Source organism: Lolium perenne, chromosome 7 (genome assembly GCF_019359855.2).
Source record: "Lolium perenne isolate Kyuss_39 chromosome 7, Kyuss_2.0, whole genome shotgun sequence".
NCBI lineage: Eukaryota > Viridiplantae > Streptophyta > Magnoliopsida > Poales > Poaceae > Lolium > Lolium perenne.
This window is the reverse complement of record NC_067250.2, coordinates 78,107,033-78,127,579: the sequence shown is the minus strand read 5'-3', so window position 1 is coordinate 78,127,579 and position 20,547 is coordinate 78,107,033. Positions and strand designations below refer to the sequence as shown.

At 43.1% G+C, this 20,547-nt stretch overlaps 2 protein-coding genes across 3 annotated transcripts; one reads left to right on the top strand and one right to left on the bottom strand.

The window, feature by feature from the left end:
* Window positions 1-8,278: 8,278 nt before the first annotated feature.
* On the bottom strand, window positions 8,279-20,003 carry LOC127316953 (probable galactinol--sucrose galactosyltransferase 1). Of its 2 annotated transcripts, XM_051347438.2 has the most exons (12): window positions 19,704-20,003; window positions 18,883-19,118; window positions 18,681-18,771; window positions 18,501-18,549; window positions 18,323-18,414; window positions 18,119-18,226; window positions 17,864-17,998; window positions 17,360-17,770; window positions 17,087-17,228; window positions 16,937-17,004; window positions 16,699-16,833; window positions 8,279-9,256 (listed from the first exon to the last, which is right to left on the bottom strand). In XM_051347438.2, exons 1-12 carry the CDS (start codon window positions 19,895-19,897, stop codon window positions 8,668-8,670), a joined length of 2,250 nt encoding a protein of 749 aa, XP_051203398.1. In that variant the 5' UTR covers window positions 19,898-20,003; the 3' UTR covers window positions 8,279-8,667. The 2 variants fall into 2 exon arrangements, with proteins under 2 accessions (XP_051203398.1, XP_051203395.1); XM_051347435.1 differs by having other exon boundaries at window positions 17,360-17,998.
* LOC127316954 (uncharacterized) lies at window positions 11,438-16,668 on the top strand. The gene is made up of 3 exons (XM_051347439.2): window positions 11,438-12,257; window positions 13,720-13,791; window positions 16,112-16,668. The coding sequence occupies exons 1-3, from the start codon at window positions 11,666-11,668 to the stop codon at window positions 16,423-16,425; spliced, it is 978 nt and encodes a 325-aa protein (XP_051203399.1). The 5' UTR covers window positions 11,438-11,665; the 3' UTR covers window positions 16,426-16,668.
* Window positions 20,004-20,547: the final 544 nt, after the last annotated feature.

Sequence of the window (20,547 nt, the reverse complement as noted above, 5' to 3'; positions counted from 1 at the left end):
GTATAGTGTTGAAGATGATATTTGTTTGCGAAGAACAGTAAAGAACAATTGCAGTAGATTGTATTTCAGATGTAAAGAATGGACCGGGGTCCACAGTTCACTAGTGGTGTCTCTCCCATAAGATAAATAGCATGTTGGATGAACAAATTACAGTTGTGCAATTGACAAATAAAGAAGGCATAACAATGCACATACATATATCATGATGAGTACTATGAGATTTAATCAATGCATTACGACAAAGTACATAGACCGCTATCCAGCATGCATCTATGCCTAAAAAGTCCACTTTCAGGTTATCATCCGAACCCCTTCCGGTATTAAGTTGCAAACAACAGACAATTGCATTAAGTATGGTGCGTAATGTAATCAACACAAATATCCTTAGACAAAGCATTGATGTTTTATCCCTAGTGGCAACAACACATCCACAACCTTAGAACTTTCTCATCCTTGTCCCGCATTCAATGGAGGCATGAACCCACTATCGAGCATAAATACTCCCTCTTGGAGTTACAAGTATCAACTTGGCCAGAGCCTCTACTAGCAACGGAGAGCATGCAAGAACATAAACAACATATATGATAGATTGATAATCAACTTGACATAGTATTCAATATTCATCGGATCCCAACAAACACAACATGTAGCATTACAAATAGATGATCTTGATCATGAGAGGCAGCTCACAAGATCTAACATGATAGCACAATGAGGAGAAGACAACCATCTAGCTACTGCTATGGACCCATAGTCCAGGGGTGAACTACTCACACATCGATCCGGAGGCGATCATGGCGATGAAGAGACCTCCGGGAGATGATTCCCCTCTCCGGCAGGGTGCCGGAGGCGATCTCCTGAATCCCCCGAGATGGGGTTGGCGGCGGCGTCTCTGGAAGGTTTTCCGTATCGTGGCTCTCGGTACTGGGGGTTTCGCGACGAAGGCTTTAAGTAGGCGGAAGGGTAGGTTTAGGGGCGACGCGAGGGCCCCACACGCCAGGGCCGCGCGGCCAGGACCTGGGCCGCGCCGCCCTATTGTGTCGGCGCCTCGTCGCCCCACTTCGTTTTCCTTTCGGTCTTCTGGAAGCTTCGTGGAAAAATAAGACCCTGGGCGTTGATTTCGTCCAATTCCGAGAATATTTCCTTTGTAGGATTTCTGAAACCAAAAACAGCAGAAAATAGCAACTGGCTCTTCGACATCTCGTCAATAGGTTAGTGCCGGAAAATGCATAATAATGACATAAAGCGTGTATAAAACATGTGAGTATCATCATAAAAGTAGCATGGAACATAAGAAATTATGGATATGTTTAAGACGTATCAAGCATCCCCAAGCTTAGTTCCTACTCGCCCTCGAGTAGGTAAACGATAACAAGGATAATTTCTGAAGTGACATGCTATCATAATCTTGATCAATACTATTGTAAAGCACATGAGATGAATGCAGCGATTCGAAACAATGTTGAAGACAATGATTAAACAACTGAATCATATAGCAAAGACTTTTCATGAATAATACTTTCAAGACAAGCATCAATAAGACTTGCATAAGAGTTACTCATAAAGCAATAAATTCTTAGTAGAAAGCTTTGAAACAACACAAAGGAAGATATAAGTTTCAGCAGTTGCTTTCAACTTCAACATGTTTATCTCATGGATAATTGTCAACACAAAGTAATATAACAAGTGCAATAGGTAAACATGTAGGAATCAATGCACACAGTTTACACAAGTGTTTGCTTCTGAGATAGAAAGAATAGGTAAACAGACTCAACAATAAAGTAGAAGAATGGCCCTTCGCAGAGGGAAGCATGGATTACTATTTTTGTGCTAGAGCTTTTCATTTTGAAAACATAGAAACAATTTTGTCAACGGTAGTAATAAATCATATGTGTTATGTATAAGATATCCTATAAGTTGCAAGCCTCATGCATAGTATACCAATAGTGCCCGCACCTTGTCCTAATTAGCTTGGATTAACACGGATTATCATTGCATAGCATATGTTTCAACCAAGTGTCACAAAGGGGTACCTCTATGCCGCCCGTACAAAGGTCTAAGGAGAAAGTTCGCATTGGATTTCTCGCTTTTGATTATTCTCAACTTAGACATCCATACCAGGACAACATAAACAACAGATAATGGACTCCTCTTTAATGCATAAGCATTCAACAACAGATAAAATTCTCGTAAGAGATTGAGGATTAATTGTCCAAACTGAAACTTCCACCATGGATCATGGCTTTAGTTAGCGACCCAATGTTCTTCTCTAACAATATGCATACTCAAACCATTTGATCATGAAAATCGCCCTTACTTCAGACAAGACGAACATGCATAGCAACTCACATGATATTCAACAAAGGTAAAAGTTGATGGCGTCCCCAGAAACATGGTTACCGCTCAACAAACAACTTATTAAGAAATAAGATACATAAGTACATATTCTTCACCACAATAGTTTTTAAGGCTATTTTCCCATGAGCTATGTATTGTAAAGACAAAAAATAGAATTTTAAAGGTAGCACTCAAGTAATGTACTTTGGAATGGCAGAGAAATACCATGTAGTAGGTAGGTATGGTGGACACAAATGGCATAGTTTTTGGCTCAAGGATTTGGATGCACGAGAAGATTTCCTCTCAATACAAGGCTAGGCTAGCAAGGTTGTTTGAAGCAAACTCAAGTATAAATGGTACAGCAAGACTCACATATGAATATATTGTAAGCATTATAAGACTTTACATCGTCTCCTTGTTGTTCAAACACCTTAACCAGAAAATATCTAAACTCTAGAGACCAATCATGCAAACCAAATTTTAACAAGCTCTATGTAGTTCTTCATTAATGGGTGCAAAGTACATGATGCAAGAGCTTAAACATGATCTATATGAGCACAACAATTGCCAAGTATCACATTATTCAAGACATTATACCAATTACCACATGCAGCATTTTCCGTTTCCAACCATATATCAATGAACGAAGTAGTTCAACCTTGACAATGAACATTAAGAATAAAGCTAAGAACACATGTGTTCATACGAAACAGCGGAGCGTGCCTCTCTCCCACACAAAGAATGCTAGGATCCGATTTTATTCAAACAAAAACAAAAACAAAAACAAACAGACGCTCCAAGTAAAGTACATAAGATGTGACTGAATAAAAATATAGTTTCACTAGAGGTGACCTGATAAGTTGTCGATGAAGAAGGGGATGCCTTGGGCATCCCCAAACTTAGATGCTTGAGTCTTCTTGAAATATGCAGGGATGAACCACGGGGGCATCCCCAAGCTTAGACTTTTCACTCTTCTTGATCATATTGTATCATCCTCCTCTCTTGACCCTTGAAAACTTCCTCCACACCAAACTCGAAACAAACTCATTAGAGGGTTATTGCATAATTGAAAATTCATATATTCAGAGGTGACATAATCATTCTTAACACTTCTGGACATTGCACAAAGCTACTGAAAGTTAATGGAACAAAGAAATCCATCAAACATAGCAAAACAGGCAATGCGAAATAAAAGGCAGAATCTGTCAAAACAGAACAGTCCGTAAATACGAATTTTTCTGGGGCACTTAACTTGCTCAGATGGAAATGCTCAAATTGAATGAAAGTTGCGTACATATCTGAGGATCACGCACGTAAATTGGCAGATTTTTCTGAGTTACCTACAGAGAATTCTACTCAAATTCGGGACAGCAAGAAATCTGTTTCTGCGCAGTAATCCAAATCTAGTATTGACTGTACTATCAAAGACTTTACTTGGCACAAAAATGCAATAAAATAAAGATAAGGAGAGGTTGCTACAGTATTAACAACTTCCAAGACTCAAATATAAAACAAAAGTGCTGTAGTAAAATAATGGGTTGTCTCCCATAAGCGCTTTTCTTTAACGCCTTTCAGCTAGGCGCAGAAAGTGTGAATCAAGTAACATCAAGAGATGAAGCATCAACATCATAATTTGTTCTAATAATAAAATCATAAGGTAACTTCATTCTCTTTCTAGGAAAGTGTTCCATACCTTTCTTAAGAGGAAATTGATATTTAATATTACCTTCCTTCATATCAATGGTAGCACCAACAGTTCGAAGAAAAGATCTTCCCAATATAATGGGACAAGATGCATTGCATTCAATATCCAAGACAACAAAATCAACGGGGACAAGGTTATTGTTAACCATAATACGAACATTATCAATCCTCCCCAAAGGTTTCTTTATAGCATTATCAGCAAGATTAACATCCAAATAATAATTTTTCAATGGTGGCAAGTCAAGCATATCATTGATTTTCTTAGGCATAACAGAAATACTTGCACCAAGATCACATAAAGCATTACAATCAAAATCATTGACCTTCATCTTAATGATGGTCTCCCAACCATCTTCTAACTTCCTAGAAATAGAAGTTTCAAGTTTTAGTTTAACTTCTCTAGCTTTTATGAGAGCATTTGTAATATGTTTTGTAAAGGCCAAATTTATAGCACTAGCATTGGGACTTTTAGCAAGTTTTTGTAAGAACTTTATAACTTCAGAGATGTGACAATCATCAAAATCTAAACCATTATGCTCTACAGCGATGGGATCATTGTCCCCAATATTTTGAAAAATTTCAGCAGTTTTATCACAAACAGTTTCAGCAGTTTCACGCAATTTTGCACGCTTTGCACTAGGAGTAGAAACATTGCCAACACCAATTATTTTACCATTGATAGTAGGAGGTTTAGCAACATGTGAATCATTATCATTACTAGTGGTGGTAATAGTCTAAACTTTAGCTACATTATTCTCTTTAGCAAGTTTTTCGTTTTCTTCTTTTTCCCACCTAGCATGCAATTCAGCCATCAATCTAATATTCTCATTAATTCGAACTTGGATGGCGTTTGCTGTGGTAACAATCTTATTATCGTTATCTTCATTAGGCATAACTTTCAATTTTAAAAGATCAACATCAAAGGCAAGACTATCAACCTTAGAAGCAAGAATATCAATTTTATCTAGCTTTTCCTCAACAGATTTGTTAAAAGCAGTTTGTGTACTAATAAATTCTTTAAGCATGGATTCAAGACCAGGGGGTACACTCCTATTATTGTTGTAAGAATTCCCATAAGAATTACCATAACCATTACTATTAGCAGAAGGAGATGGCCTATAGTTGTTACCAGAATTATTCCTATAAGCATTGTTGTTGAAATTATTATTTTTAATGAAGTTCACATCAACATGTTCTTCTTGGGCAACCAATGAAGCTAAAGGAACATTATTTGGATCAACATTAGATCTACCATTCACAAGCATAGACATAATAGCATCAATCTTATCATTCAAGGAAGAGGTTTCTTCAACAGAATTTACCTTCTTACCTTGTGGAGCTCTTTCCGTGTGCCATTCAGAGTAATTTGTCATCATATCATCAAGAAGCTTTGTTGCCGCCCCCAAAGTAATGGACATAAAGATACCTCCAGCAGCTGAATCCAATAGGTTCTGCGAAGAAAATTTAATCCTGCATAGAAGGTTTGGATGATCATCCAAGTAGTTAGTCCATGGGTTGGGCAATTCTTTACCAAAGATTTCATTCTTTCCCATGCTTGAGCAACATGTTCATTATCCAATTGCTTAAAATTCATTATGCTACTTCTCAAAGATATAATTTTAGCGGGAGGATAATATCTATCAATAAAAGCATTCTTACATTTAGTCCATGAATCAATACTATTCTTAGGCAAAGATAGCAACCAATCTTTAGCTCTTCCTCTTAAGGAGAAAGGAAACAATTTCAGTTTTATAATATCACCATCTACATCCTTATACTTTTGCATTTCACAAAGTTCAACAAAATTATTAAGATGGGCAGCAACATCATCAGAACTAACACCAGAAAATTGCTCTCTCATAACAAGATTTAGTAAAGCAGGTTTAATTTCAAAGAATTCTGCTGTAGTAGCAGGTGGAGCAATAGGTGTGCATAGGAAATCATTATTATTTGTGTTTGTGAAGTCACACAACTTAGTATTTTCATGAGTACCCATTTTAGCAATAGTAAATAAAGTAAACTAAATAAAGTAAATTCAAGTAACTAAATTTTTTTGTGTTTTTAATATGGAGAACAAGACAGTAAATAAAGTAAAACTAGCAACTAATTTTTTTGTGTTTTTGATATAAAGAGCAAACAAAGCAGTAAATAAAATAAAGTAAAGCAAGACAAAAACAAAGTAAAGAGATTGGATGTGGGAGACTCCCCTTGCAGCGTGTCTTGATCTTCCCGGCAACGGCGCCAGAAAAAGTGCTTGATGCGTGCAGTTAACACACGTCCGTTGGGAACCCCAAGAGGAAGGTGTGATGCGTACAGTAGCAAGTTTTCCCCCAGTATGAAACCAAGGTTTATCGAACCAGTAGGAGTCAAAGATCACGTGAAGGTCGTTGGTGACGGAGTGTAGTGCGGCGCAACACCAGGGATTCCGGCGCCAACGTGGAACCTGCACAACACAATCAAAGTACTTTGCCCCAACGTAACAGTGAGGTTGTCAATCTCACCGGCTTGCTGAAAACAAAGGATTAACCGTATAATGTGGAAGATGATGTTTGTTTGTGAAGAACAGTAAAGAACAATTGCAGTAGATTGTATTTCATATGTAAAGAATGGACCGGGGTCCACAGTTCACTAGTGGTGTCTCTCCCATAAGATAAATAACATGTTGGGTGAACAAATTACAGTTGGGCAATTGACAAATAAAGAAGGCATAACAATGCACATACATATATCATGATGAGTACTATGAGATTTAATCAGGGCATTACGACAAAGTACATAGACCGCTATCCAGCATGCATCTATGCCTAAAAAGTCCACTTTCAGGTTATCATCCGAACCCCTTCCGGTATTAAGTTGCAAACAACAGACAATTGCATTAAGTATGGTGCGTAATGTAATCAACACAAATATCCTTAGACAAAGCATTGATGTTTTATCCCTAGTGGCAACAGCACATCCACAACCTTAGAACTTTCTGTCACTGTCCCAGATTCAATGGAGGCATGAACCCACTATCGTGCATAAATACTCCCTCTTGGAGTTACAAGTATCAACTTGGCTAGAGCCTCTACTAGCAACGAAGAGCATGGAAGAACAGAAACAACATATATGATAGATTGATAATCAACTTGACATAGTATTCAATATTCATTGGATCCCAACAAACACAACATGTAGCATTACAAATAGATGATCTTGATCATGATAGGCAGCTCACAAGATCTAACATGATAGCACAATGAGGAGAAGACAACCATCTAGCTACTGCTATGGACCCATAGTCCAGGGTGAACTACTCACACATCGATCCGGAGGCGATCATGGCGATGAAGAGACCTCCGGGAGATGATTCCCCTCTTCGGCAGGGTGCCCGAGGCGATCTCCTGAATCCCCCGAGATGGGATTGGCGGCGGCGGCGTCTCTGAAAGGTTTTCCGTATCGTGGCTCTCGGTACTGGGGGTTTCACGACGAAGGCTTTAAGTAGGCGGAAGGGTAGGTTTAGGGGCGACGCGAGGGCCCCACACGCCAGGGCCGCGCGGCCAGGACCTGGGCCGCGCCGCCCTGTTGTGTCGGCGCCTCGTCGCCCCACTTCGTTTCCCTTTCGGTCTTCTGGAAGCTTCGTGGAAAAATAAGACCCTGGGCGTTGATTTCGTCCAATTCCGAGAATATTTTCTTTGTAGGATTTCTGAAACCAAAAACAGCAGAAAACAACAACTGGCTCTTCGGCATCTCGTCAATAGGTTAGTGTCGGAAAATGCATAATAATGACATAAAGCGTGTATAAAACATGTGAGTATCATCATAAAAGTAGCATGGAACATAAGAAATTATGGATACGTTTAAGACGTATCACCATGCCAGGACACCGAGACTGACATCTTGGGGAAGGCTTGCTCGATACCCTCTTCTCGGGAAACTTCAAAATCGATTATTATTCGTGGAATTAACTAAAAATATACACTATTTTTAAAAAATCGCAAGTAAATTAAAGGGATGTCGTACAACGGTGAAAGGGGAGGGGCGGCGAGGCACCGTGGCAGTAGTGTCAGTCGTGGGTGGACATATTAGATGGCCTGGCGACAAGGAAGGGGGGCGGGGAGAAGAGTAAGATGGTCTGGTGAAGACGATGTGAAAAAAGAGGACGAGCGCACGAGAATGTGCCACGTCCAATGGAGTAGATGAGATCGCACACACACAAAAAACAAGAACATCACGGCATCAATGTAGTCAGGTCACGTAACCACAATGTAATCAATCTTTTCACATAACCACGGTTTCATACACAATGTTCTCTTATTTATCTCACGGAAAGTATACATGTCAATTGCATGTACTCCCTCCGATCCATAAGTAATGTACTATTGATCGGAAGGAGCACCTTATAACAAATCACGAGAATGCAAAAATAGTTGCACCCTATGCAACAACAAAACAACGCTGCTTCACCAAGCCCGGCTTCAGTGTTTTTGCTATTTATGGTAGCTAGCTCCACGGCCGTTCTACCATTATTAAACGGCCCTGAAATTCTCATGATTCACAATTCATCTTCTTTCTTCAGAAACGTTCTGAACCCTCGTCTGAACTTCTCACCCCGTTCTGGTCAGTCTGCCACACAAGCATGAGTTCTCAGTACTCTATCGAGATGGTCCACAAGTAGAGTTCCCGCTCCGGCACTCCGACTTCAAAAGTGACCAGGCCAGTGCCGTCATCATAGGAGAAATCGATCGCCTCGGAATCCAGAGCCACGCTCTTCGGCCTCGCTGAGGAGTAGGCTCCGACCGTGCCTGCGCCCCGCAGCTTCACCCCCAAGCCAGCGCCGTCGCAGTAGCTGACCTCAGTGACCGCCCCACCGGAGTTGAACATCCGGATCAAGCCGATCGGCGTGAAGGAGGCGCCGTTCGCCAGCCGCTTCAGGGGAACCACGGTGAACACCTCGTACTCGCGCGGCTTCAGGGTCACCGGCAACGCGGCGTCCTTCCGCAGGACGGTCACCACTCCTGCTACATGCGAGTAGACGACCACGTCGCCGTTCCAGCCATCGCCGGCGACCTCCGGAAGGCGGCTGACGTCCCGTCCCCGAACGGCCCCGGTGATGGTCCCGGGCTGCACGTCGTGGATGAGGTTCTTCTTCCCTGCTCGGCACCAGCCGGCGCCCTGGCAGTTGAAGGCGCCGATCACGCCCGAGTGCGCGTTCAGGTTCCAGATCTTGAGAATACTGCACTTAACACCAAACATTTCAGAAAAGTTCAGAGATGTATTATCGTTGTCAGCTAAATAAAACAGAGTACATTCCAGCGCGTGAGCAGGGGCTTGCTGACCCACCCAAGATCTAGCCACAGGGCCGCGAGAGTCTCGGTTCGGCGAAGAGAAATCCAGTCCACGAGAGAGAAATCGAATCCATACGCGCACCCACGCACCCACGCGAACTGGCGAACTCCAGGCGAACTCGCGCCGCCGCCGTCTCCCTCCCTACCCCGATAGCTCGCCGTCGCTGGTACTCACCGGTTCGTACGGCAGAGGAGCATGTCCGCTCCAAAGTGGACGGCGGGTTTCCCGTCGTTTGCCGAGGAAGTGCGATTGGGCGAGGAGAGAAGGCGGAGGGAGAAGGAAGCGGCGATGGTGGAGGAGCGAAGGCAGGCACTACTGCGGCGGAAGCTCCTGATTCTGCAGATCAGCCTCGCCTCGGAGTGGGCAGTCGAGCAGATGGCGAAAGGGTGGCGGCCGCAAATCTCTGGTCAGGGGCTCGAGGAGCAGGTGGCCGCGGCGCTGGCGATGATCAAGCTGAAGGATCCCGAAGACCCGAAGCATCTCATGGCGGAGCAAGGGCTGGAGGATCTGGAAAATTAGACGCCGCGATGACCTCACCTCGAATCTCGCCGTTGAGGCCGTCCCCGTTGATGCTTGGTGGTAGGGTGATGTGGCCTGAAGATGTTGAGGGGCCTCGATGTTCTGTGGGGGCTCGGCGGCGGAAGGAGAGCATCAGAAGAGGAAACCCATCTCCGGCGAGGTACTGCTCGCCGGAGAGGTTGGGGAAAGCCGACAGATGTCTTCAGGGGAGGGGCCCGTTGCGCAGTTGCTCTCTGGTGGTTGTTGTTGGTGGCCGTCGGTTAGATCCTCCTGAGCGAGATCGGGCCGTCCGTGGTGTTTCTGGGATGGCGGCTTTCGGGAATACGTCTTCTACCCTGGATATAGCTGGGACTGCGTCGGCGGCTTCAGTCGATAAATCCGTGGGTGGATCTAGGTTTTCGCCTGGGTCTCCGACACTGGTCTGGATCAGGAAGGAGCTGGTCCAGACTAGATCCTTCACTCCTGCTGATTGTTTCCCCGCAAGAGCAGGATTCCTACCAAAACCCAAGGTGATTAGGTTCTCAGAGCTGTGGGGCGCGGTCGAGGGGAAGAAATCGTTCGTGGAGGTGGTCAGAATGGCGGGTGGCGGTCGTGGTGTGGGCCGACTTGGTGGTGCCAGGGCTGGCTGTGGTCCTAGTGGTGGGCGTGCACCCCCAGCGGCGGCGGCGACAATAGCAGGGGCTACCTCGCTTGGTGTTGCTCCTGATCTAGGGGCATCAAGTCGGAATTCCCCCCACCACTGATGCAGCAGATTGGATCTGGTCAAGGTATGTTCCCGATGATTCAGCCAAACATGTGGAATATGCCGTTGAATCAGTGGTCGCAGTTCTTCGGCAACCAGCAGATCCCACAGCCTGGCTTCAATCCGTTGATGATGCTACCTCAGGGGGTGCCTCCTAGCATTCCTCAATCTAATAGTCAAGGCAGTAGCGCTAGCATGATTCCTTCACAGCAACAGCAGGGCTCTGGTGCTAGTAAAAACAAGAAGAAGAATCAGAAAAGTGCTGCCTCTGATGGATCAAAAAACAGTGGTGATAGGGTGGGAGCTAATCTTCAGTTATCAGTGGCTAGTGGACCTGGACCTGCTCTAGACCCCAAGTTCAAAAATGTGACTTGCTACAATTGTGGAGAACTTGGTCATTATGTGGGTCTGTGCACTAGGATCAAGAGGTGTTTCATATGCAGCAAGACAGGGCATCATATGGATAATTGCCTCATGTGGTACTCTCTTCTGCCAACTGCTCAATATTGGGGGAGTGCTAACCCCGGGCTTGGTTTCTTTCATGTGGAGGTGGAAGGTCCAGAAGCTGTGCAGTGGTTGAATATGGATAATGTTGGTATGGTTGTGGTTAAGGAAGGGGAAATCTCAGCTGAGGAGCTTGAGAAATGTTTCAATGACATGTGGAAAGTAAACTGGTTCTGGCAAATTAGGCAGATTGCACCCAAGAAGTTCCTAGTTAGGTTCCCTCCTAGCAAAAGGATTAAAGAATTAGTGGAGTACCCCTCCATTAACCTTAAGAAAGATGGAGTGGTGATCTACTTTGTGAACTAGGAGGGTGAGGCAGAGCCTTTTGAGGAATTCCAGGAAATTTGGGTTAAAATTTTTGGGATCCCTCCTAAGTGGTTGACTTGGAAGACTATTTGCCAAGTCTCTACTACCCTGGGTGTGCTTGTGAACATTAATTGGCAAGGAATTTTCAGAAGCTTCTACAAAGAGGTCAGGGTGAAGGTGGCTGTGAGAGACAAAACCAAGATCCCATCAAACAAGCTCTTTGAAATGGAACAGTGTTTCTTCCTGATTGACTTCCTTGTGGAAACTGAAGATGATGCTATTGATGTGGAGGATGATGATGATGAAGATCCTGGACAGGGTAATGAAGATGATGATGTTGATGAGGATAATGAGATTGGAGATGACTTCAAGACTATGGACAAGGGAAAAAATGATGGAACCAACAGTAGGATGGAGACAGAACCTTCCATCCCTCCTGCTGGAAGAAGTGGTGCTAATTCTGCTGTACAGCAGAACCTAGAGTCATTTGTTCAGGGGAAGGTTTATGGCAAGGAGCCTTGTGTTCTTGACAACAATGCTCTGGTGCTAAGGAATGCTGAGGAGAATATTGGAAAGAACCTCCTTCAACATTTCGATGAGGAGAGTGATGAGGAAGCTGAAGTTGCTACACACAAGGGAGTTGAGTTGATGAACAACAATTCTACTCATGTCAAGCCTCCTGTGGCATGGAAGGAGAAGAAACAATGGGGCCCTGTGCAAGCTACAAGGATGAATTCCAGGATTCCAAGGGATGGCAAAACTGTTATTGAGAAGGCCCAAGATCTCAAGAAGGCTAAAAACCTTGAAATTCCTAAAGGTAATAAGATTCATGGTTTCTCAAACTCTTTTGCTGCTCTTGATAATCCAATTTTAGCTGTTAATGCTAAGAATGCAGGCATTAGCCTGGGTCATAGAAATTTAAATGTTGACTCTGTTATTAATAAAATTAAAGAAGTTGAGACTAAAAGACTTGTTGATTTTCATACCTCCAACCCCGTTAGTTTCCTTCCTAGTGACATTAGTCTATCTAGGGAAGAACTGAGGTTTGGTTTGGAAGATAGTGGTGAGGTTTTGGCTGACCAGGAGGATCACATTAGTGATATACCTGATGATGATGAACCCTGGACTTTAGTCCATAGTGGGAAAAAAGGAAGGAGAAAACTGATCTTTAAAAATGGTAGTTGCTCTAATTTGGAACACTAGAGGTCTCAATAGACCTGATAAGCTCACAAGAGTGCATGACCATATTAGAGAGACATGTCCTGATATTATTTGTTTTTCTGAATCTAAAAAGGAGGATTTCTCTAGTTTACAGCTTATGCAACTAGATCCAGGAGGGAAATTTTCTTGGAATTGGTTGCCAGAAACTGGTGGGGGAATTCTTGTTGGTGTTAGTCTTGATATGTTTGATGTTATTAAGTGGGGCATCCTCTCTTACTGTCTGTCTGTGCACATTAAGTCAAAAAAAGATAATGTCCTGTGGAGAGTTATTGCTGTTTATGAATCTGCATATGAGGAACATAAGCTAGATTTTATCAATGAATTGCATAATATCATGGCCTGTTGGAATGGTCCTACCCTTATTGGGGGTGACTTAAATCTCATTAGAGAGAGAAGTGAGAAAAACACTGGGAACATTAACCAACATTAGGCTAACCTTTTTAATGATTGGATCAACAAGTTTAATTTGATGGAAATTAAAAACCCTAGTAGGCAATTCTCTTGGGCTAATAATCAGGATAATGTGGTTATGCCTTTATTAGACAGAGTGTTTGTGACTACTTGTTGGGACTCTCTTTTCCCTTCTAGTAGTCTAGCCTCTAAAGCTAGGGTTGGGAGTGATCATACCCCACTTGTTGTGTATACTGGGGCTTTGAAAATTCATGTTTCTAAACAATTTAGATTTGAGAAATGGTGGCTTAAGATTGAGGGTTTTGAACAGGTGGTTGCCAAATTTTGGCAAGCTCCCTGTCATCTCCATAATTCTATTGATAGATGGAAATTCAAGATTAGAAACACTATGAAAGGCTTAAAAGGTTCGTCTGCTAATATTGAATCTGCTCAAAGGAAAAATAAGCAAGGTTTGGTGGCTGAATATGATCTGCTTGATATTCTTGCTGAAACTCAATGTTTATCTCCTGTTTCTAAGACAAGAATGAAAGATATTTCAATTGAACTTACTAAAATTTGGAGTACTGAAGAAATCAAGGCTAGGCAAAGGTCTAGAGAAAGATATATTTTAGAAGGGGATCGTAATACTGCTTACTTCCATTCTGTAGCTAATCAGAGGAGGAGGAAGAAACAAATTTGCCAGTTGCAAGGTGATGAGGGTATGGTGGATGATAACAAAGGTATGTTGGACATTGCTGTCAATTAAAGACCCTGTTTTGCAAAGAACCCTGTCTTGATATTGACCTGATTGATAACTTCTGGGACCCAGAGGATATGGTGTCCCAGGAACATAATGAGATGTTAAATGCTCCTTTTTCTGAAAAAGAGGTGAAGGATGCTATCTTTGGTTCTTATGCTGAAGGGGCTCCTGGTCCTGATGGCTTTTCTTTTCTTTTTTATCAACACTTTTGGGAGCTCATTAGAGATGATTTCATGGCTATGTGAAGGACTGGAATGAGGGGAAACTTGACCTCTCTAGGTTGAATTTTTCTCTTTTGACTTTGATCCCAAAAGAAACTGATGCTGTAACTATACAGAAGTTCAGACCTATTGCCTTGACCAACTATAGTTTTAAGATTTTTTCTAAATGTGCCACAAACAGGTTGGGTTTGGTTAGTGAGAAACTTATTTCTCCTAATCAGACTGCCTTTATTAAAGGGAGGTATATTCTTGAGAGTGTAGTATCTGCTCATGAAGTAATTCATGATGCTGTTTATAAAGGACACATTGGGTTTATTTTTAAACTTGACTATGAAAAAGCATATGATAGAGTGGATAGGGATTTCCTCTTGAGGGTGATGAAACTGAGGGGTTTTAGCCCCAAGTGGATGTCTATCATTGAGGGCCTCATGCATAATGGCTCTGTTGGTGTTAGGATCAATGATTACAATAGTCATTTTTTCCTTACCAGTAGAGGTGTAAGACAGGGGGATCCCATATCCCCTCATTCTTTTCAACTGTATGGCTGATGTTTTCACTAAGATTCTTTATAAAGCTGCTTGTGGAGGGCAAATAGCTGGGCTTATGCAAGATTTTGGGGGAGGAGGGATCATTAGCATGCAGTATGCTGATGATACTTTACTTTTCCTTGAAAATAGATTAACTTCTGCCATAAACCTAAAATGGATTTTGGCTTGCTTTGAGCATATGTCTGGCATGAGGATTAATTTTCATAAATGTGATCTAGTCCCTATTAATGTGGGTGATGATGATGCACAATTGTTTGCACAATCCTTGAGCTGCAAGATAGGGGAGTTTCCTCTCCAATATCTTGGAGTTCCTCTTCACTACAGTAAACTTAGAAGAGAGGACATTCAACCTGTGGTAGATAAAATCCTTTTGAGGGCTGCTGGCTGGAGAGGGAAGCTCCTTAACCGTGCTGCCAAATTAGAGCTGGTTAGGAGTGTCTTGGCCAGTATTCCCATTTATCTTCTTAGTGTAATCAAATTCCCTAAATGGGCTATTACTCTCATTAATTCTCAGATGGCTCACTGCCTCTGGGATAACTATGAAGGGCATCATAAATATCATTTAGCTAATTGGGGTTTGGTCACTAGGAAAAAACAGTATGGAGGATTGGGCATCCCTGACTTATTAGAGATGAACATGTGCCTCTTAGCTTCCTGGATCAAGATATATCATTTAAATGAAAACAAAATTTGGAAGCAAATAGTAGATAAAAAATATAATGTGAGTAATCCCAACATTTTTTCTCTGCTAATGGCGCTTCTCCCTTTTGGAAAGGGGTACTATGGGTTGCTAAAGCTGCTAAAATGGGGTATCAGTGGAAAGTTGGGAATGGTAGGAACATTAAGTTCTGGGAGGATCATTGGTTTGGTTCTTGCTCCTTGGCTATTCAATATTGGGAAGTTTACTTCCTAGTTAATGAACAAAACAAAACTATTGCTGATGTTTGGGATGGGACTTCCTTGAAGATGACTTTTAGGAGGTGTTTTGACCATAACTCGATGTTGCAATGGTTAGAAATTCAGCAAATTGCTCAAACTCTTCAATTAGATAGCACTCAAGATTGTTTGATTTGGAAGTGGGAAGCAAATGGGGTATATAGTGTGAAATCCTTATATGTTGTTGTTAATTTTGGTGGGATTAAAATTGTTGATATTCAATGTGTTTGGAAGATCAAAGTACCCCCCAAAAATTCAATTTTTTCTTTGGTTACTCTCCCACAACAGACTTCTCACTAGAGATAATCTGGTCAAAAGGCAAAATGTGGATGACTTAACTTGTGTCTTCTGCAATGAATTGGAATCTTGTCAACACTTGTTTTTTGACTGTGTGGTTGCTGCTAATCTTTGGAAAGAGGCGTTTGCTGTTTTGGGCTTGGACTTTGAAATTTCAAATATGCATACTGTAACTTCTATGTGGAATGATAGGAAGAAATATAAGAAGCATAATATGATCTTTGCTGCTATCCTAAGAACCATCTGGATTACCAAAAATGATCATGTTTTCAATCGGGTTCAATGGACTGGTATGCAGGGGATGTGGAGACGCTTGGCTTGCAGCTGTGCTCAATGGAAAATCCTGCTGAAAGAAGAAGAAAAAGGAGAACTGATGTCCATGCTGAGCAAGCTGGAGGATCTGGCCCGGATGCCACCAATGCTGTTGTGGCCGGAGCCTGGGTGACTCCACAGAAAAGAGCAAGGGCGACTCTGGAGGTCAGCGACATGAACTGCTCGAGGGGCTTTGGTCCAATGCTAATCACTGCAGAAGACCTGGCGAGGACCCTGGAGGCCAACGACCTGATCCTGGTGGGCGATGGTGCAGGATTCCAGGTCCTGGATCGTCAGTAGGAGCGAGAGAATTGGTGGTCTGAGGGTTCTTTGCTAAGCTCTTCTTTTTCTGATGCTGTTTATCTGGGTTTTCTCCTCTAGTGTGTTTCGTTTTGATATGTCAGTTAATACTTTGGGCCTGTGTGCCGATGTTGCATGTAGTGAGGACTGATGTGCTGTAATGCTAAAACTCGTTGGATGATGTAGTTTGGTTTGGTTTCAATATATTTGGAACCGGGGGTATGCCCCTGTTTCTCTAAAAAAAAAACAGAGTAGGTGAAGTCCACTTCTAACCTTTTTCCGTCCCTTGCAGGGTCAGAAAACAGGCAGTCTCTGGTCGGTCTCCCGGGGAGCTTGGCTCGCAGGATCGATCCATCAGGAAGCACAAGCTTCCTCAGCAGATCGAAGTCATGATTTCCTGGTTTGTCACTGCATGATCGCACACAGGGTTAGCATCAAAGTGTTATCTTCAGCACATGAAAAATAACTGAAAAGGCCTGCTCTGTACTCTGTAGTAGTAATGTTCTGTTACCTGACGTATATTGCGCAACCACCGACTGCTCGTGCCGCGGCGTGGTATTCCGCCATCGGATGAAGGCTCTGTCAGCACGAAAAAGGAGATTATAACTTTAGATATTTTACATGATTGACAGTACTAGCATGAGTAGATATTTTTACTCACATGGAACATGTCCCAGTCCGGCTGCATAAACTCTCCAAGAAACACGGTATTGTATGCGACAGACGCAATGTGTATGGTATGTGAAGCTGGGTCTCTGGGCCAGAAATCATCAGAGGCTCTCACTACCGCGCTTCTCTTCGAACTGTAGCAAGATCATCACCATGTAAATCACCAACCATATATTTTCAACCAACATTCTTTTTTTGACGAAATATTTTCAGTCAATTTGCACCAAACTACATATATATACTTTCAGAAGCAAGATAAACTTACCTGTACAAGTTATCAGTGTTCTGGCTCATGCAAGATATAATGTCATTGTTGCAGAAGTTCCGAGCGATGGAAGCTTCTAGTGCCTGTTGATACTTCCTAGCCAGAAGCACCCTCCCACCATGACCAGCACCTAGCGACTCGAGAATGTTCTGCACATCTACTTTAACGCCGTCGATCCCAGCAGAAGCAAGATATGAATGGAGCTCATTGTAGAAGCTGAATACTTTGTCAGGGTTAACAAGGCCAAGGCCGTTTGCTGCTATGCTGTCGAAGGCGGCACAGGGTTCGTTCTTCTGAACTCCTGGTGATGAGATAGGGTATTGGATCTTGGATTGGTAATGCTCCATCCCATCAGAGCCGGGCCTTACGCCACCCCAGTATCCGGTGATGGCATGCCATACATAAACATACCTGGATTTTGTCGAAAAAAGTAAGGGAAAATCAGAATTGCCACAGATTTTTTTATAGTGTATATGGCAGCAAACTAACAGTCGAACACCATACTTAAGCTCATGTTTCCCCTTGATTTCACTGATGATATGTGCAAGGCCATTTGCTGGATCGTCTTCCCTGTGCCCCTTCCTCCCATTTTTCTGAAATTTGTAGTTCTCTTTGATATCGTATAATCTGTTTGCAAAGCTATAGGTAGAGAGCGCAGGCAAATATCAGTGATCACAACTGAAGATCTAGTAGCAAATTTTAATCACGAACTTGGCAGATAAAGATTGAGACATGAACTCTTCTAGCTAGGTTGCTTACTTGGCTGCATTATCAGATATGCATGCAGTTCCTGCTGGATCCATACTGACCGATTGCCATCCATCATCTATTATGACAAACTTAGGAGCTGCTCCACCCTTTTCCAGACTGGTGAGAGTACAAAAATAAACGATGGAATTTCAGTATTAATTCGCAAATGGTAAGCATTGTTATCAACCGTAATATGCGAGACAGGCAAAACACCTCTGTAATCCTTCCTTCACTCCTTCAGCTGTCACATCAGTGTAAAATGCATCCCATGTGCACCAGCCAAACCAGTTTAGCATGTCTGGCATCTGGAGAAAGGTGAGAGTTACAGGCCCTGGAGTAGTAAGGATGCAAAATGCAGATGCTAATAAATAGTATTACTTCAAGAAGGTACCTTCTTTTTTTCCCTGTGTGAGAATGTTTGCAAGTGCCTCTCGACAGCTCTGCAAAAAGCAACTCATGTGGCGTCAGTGAGAAGGCAAAAATGTCATTCACGGAAAGCAGTTAGCAAACTTGATCTAGAAACTGTAGGGGACTAAAATAGGAAGATTAATGGTGGAAAACATTGGCATACTTGACAGCATTTGTGATGACCTCAAACGGATCCGACCCAGCACCGACGTAAACTAGATGGGTGCCATCAAATGATTCCACGGCTGGATCACCTGAATTATGAAAAGGGAAAGAGTGCTACTATCATACATCATGAAACAGCTGTGCTGAACGCCTGATCTCGACGAAAAGAAATTCCTGTGGTCCGTCTGTCAGTTACTTACCACTCTCCAAGCAGATTTCCAGCTCGTCATCTTCGTTCCCCTGGAGGACAGCACGGAACGAGCCCTCCAAGATCGGGAGGAAGACGGTGTACACCGCGGATTGCTCGTCTCCGGTCCTGTCGGCTGCCTCGACGATCAAGAACTGCGTCTCGACAGGGATGTCCCGGCCCGACGATCCCATCCTCTGCGTCATCCACCACATCTTGAACCGGAACGTGCACATGAAGCGTATATCCCTGAAACACCAGCACCCCATGGCTTACACGTTTTTTTTCAGTTCAGCTAATTTTTTTGATCTTTATGATGAATTGCAGCAGCTCTGTTGTACTATCAAGTTATTCGTTTTGGAATGCAAGTCGTTATCGATGACTTGCCTTCTGTTTTGCCAGCAAAGGGTTCATTGGTTGTTTACTTTCTCTTATTGAGAGGAAGACCATTTATTACTGTTGGTAACAAACAGAAAGTGAACGAAACCAAAATGTTAATAGTCCCCAACAACCAGCATCTCTTCTTGAAGTTGTACAATAGTTACACCTTCCACCTCTAGTCAAGTGCTGCTAATATTTGAAGATGTGTGAAAAAGAAAGTTACTGCACATTCTGAAGTTTTACTTTCCAGGAACTACTTACTATTCCTAGTACTTACCAAGAGTGCAGAGAAGACAAGATTGCAAACTGCATAGTACTACTACTAGGCACATGGTTTTTGCACATGACAGGCATACTGCTATTGTTAAACCGAAAACAGAACACCACGGACAAACCAAAGAGGTGGGCAGAGATCAGGAATCGCAGAAACGACGAAAAACAGAGGCAGCTCACCTGAGCTTTCCGACGGGGAAGACGCTGCGGCTGCCGGCGGGTGCCGACCGGACGCCGAGGAAGGCGCCGTCCAGCATCCCGCCCCCGGCGGCCGGCGTGACGAGCACATTGTCGCGCACCTCCGTCAGGACCGTGGCACCCAGCGCCGCCAGGCTGCCGTCTTCCTGCACCGCGATCCCGGCTCCCACCGTCATCTTCCTAACCCCGATCAAACTAAACGAATGAACGGCGCCGGATTGGCCGGAGTAGAGCTTGGAGGTATGTGGCGCGCGCCGCGGCTGTGACAGTTGAGTGGTGGTGCTGCCCTCGGATGCCCGTGCTCTCACTCGTTTTATAGCCGCTAGGCCGGGGAGTTTTGCGGTTCGACCCCTGGAGCAGAGATGGTCTCAGATCGAAACGTTTGTGCTGCCTCGGCCATCATCGTGTCTTTTTTTTTTTTTTGTCGTGGTGAGAGGGTTTCAAATGCAAAAAAAATTAGATAACAGGCAAAGATTTTGCCCGACTTTAAATTAATAAAGCCAACACGGTATCAAGTTAAGTTACACATTGCTGGGCATTACAGCTTCGCCAAACGACCTCGTGATTAGTAATGGCGTGATGCCTCGTTCCCTTCTTTTTCAGGGCAATTGGTTATGTGTTTAACACTTTACCACCGTCTTTGTCCAGTTTGTCCAGTCACACGATCGAATATGAAAGTTTGGTACATTATGTAGTACTACATCTTTTTCTGGGTTGAAATATGCGAGTGGTAGTTTATTATTGTGTTGTGTATATATGTTGCGCCTTACACACCTAAATCGCAGTGAAAAACAATGGTAAAGATATGCGCCAAACGTGTGTGCAG